At 36.3% G+C, this 1,411-nt stretch overlaps 1 protein-coding gene across 1 annotated transcript; it reads left to right on the top strand.

Moving 5' to 3' along the window:
- The first annotated feature begins 344 nt into the window (after positions 1-344).
- Positions 345-1,167, top strand: LOC121115596 (uncharacterized). The gene has a single exon (XM_040709675.2). It carries the CDS (start codon positions 395-397, stop codon positions 1,046-1,048), a length of 654 nt encoding a protein of 217 aa, XP_040565609.1. The 5' UTR covers positions 345-394; the 3' UTR covers positions 1,049-1,167.
- The last annotated feature ends 244 nt before the right edge of the window (positions 1,168-1,411 follow it).

The following is a 1,411-nucleotide window of genomic DNA, read 5'->3' as shown; positions in this document are numbered from 1 at the left end:
TTTGTGACGTCAATGCAAACGCTGTATTACTTATGAGGTGCTTGATAATGGTTCAGTGATATATAATTCACAAAAAAATGATAATACAATTAAAAAATAAAATTATATGATTATTTCCATGGTTATGTATGTTTTCATGAATCCCCCTCAAAGGAAAAAACCTTTTTTTTAAGGAAAAAAAAAAATAACCGACAAAATGCTTAATAAACGGTATTCGTAGAAGTACTTTTTGTTTGTATTGTACGCGCGTCATTAATTTACATGAAGAAATATGCTACGCATCCTGAGTTGTATAAGTGTTTTTGCTAAAGGAATTAACTATATATATGGTGCATCCTTACTTTTTGAATATCAGTTCAGTTAAGAACATTCAACAACTTACATACAATCAAAAATGTTCCGTTCCTTGGTAGTTTGTGCTCTCATCGCTTTTTCCTTAGGAGACAATCCTCAACCAGCCTACAAACCAGCCCCTCAACCATCATACAAACCAGCTCCTCAGCCATCATACAAACCAGCTCCTCAACCATCATACAAACCAGCCCCTCAACCATCATACAAACCAGCCCCTCAACCATCATACAAACCAGCCCCTCAACCATCATACAAACCAGCCCCTCAACCATCATACAAACCAGCTCCTTATGATGAGTCTCCTAAGCCATATTCTTTCCAATATGGTGTAAATGACGACTACTCTGGAGCCAAGTTCTCGGCTCAAGAGGACTCTGATGCTAAGGTTATTTCCGGATCCTATCAAGTTGCTCTTCCTGATGGTCGTATCCAAACTGTAACTTATACTGTTGATGGATACTCTGGCTATGTTGCTGATGTTCAATACGAAGGAACTCCTACCTATCCTAAATATGAACCAAAGCCTGTTTCTTACAAGCCAGCCCCAGCACCATATAAGCCTGCTCCTCCACAATACAAGCCAGCCCCTGCTCCATACAAGCCAGCTCCTCCTCAATACAAGCCAGCTCCTGCTCCATACCAGCCCAAGCCTGTTCCTGCTTATAAGCCAGCCCCAGCTCCCTATACAGCTTAATTATTCTCTCAAACTTTAAAATAATCGAATTAGTCATTATTTATAAAAGATAATATATTATTTATTTATAGTTGTGAAACAAATGATCTAATAAAAATGACATTTATTTGAGAAAAAAATGTGGCTTTATTTTATAGTAGTATGGAACAATTAAAGTAACATTGTATGATTCACATTAAGACATAGGAGGGATCTATTGTTGATTTTCTGAGTTTTCCCACTGGTAGAGAAAAAAAATGTCTGAAATATCAAAGTAGGTAATTTTTACTGAATGTTTATAGAAATTCTGGAATCTTTGCATAAAAATTATTTACTCATACAGGTCCTTCTAAAATTTGCTAATGAACACCTGAATCATTTAGA

The sequence above is a fragment of the Lepeophtheirus salmonis genome, chromosome 4 (genome assembly GCF_016086655.4).
Source record: "Lepeophtheirus salmonis chromosome 4, UVic_Lsal_1.4, whole genome shotgun sequence".
In the NCBI taxonomy this organism is placed as follows: Eukaryota; Metazoa; Arthropoda; class Copepoda; order Siphonostomatoida; family Caligidae; genus Lepeophtheirus; species Lepeophtheirus salmonis.
The sequence above is the reverse complement of the archived record's forward strand: the minus strand, read 5'-3'. Positions and strand labels throughout refer to the sequence as shown.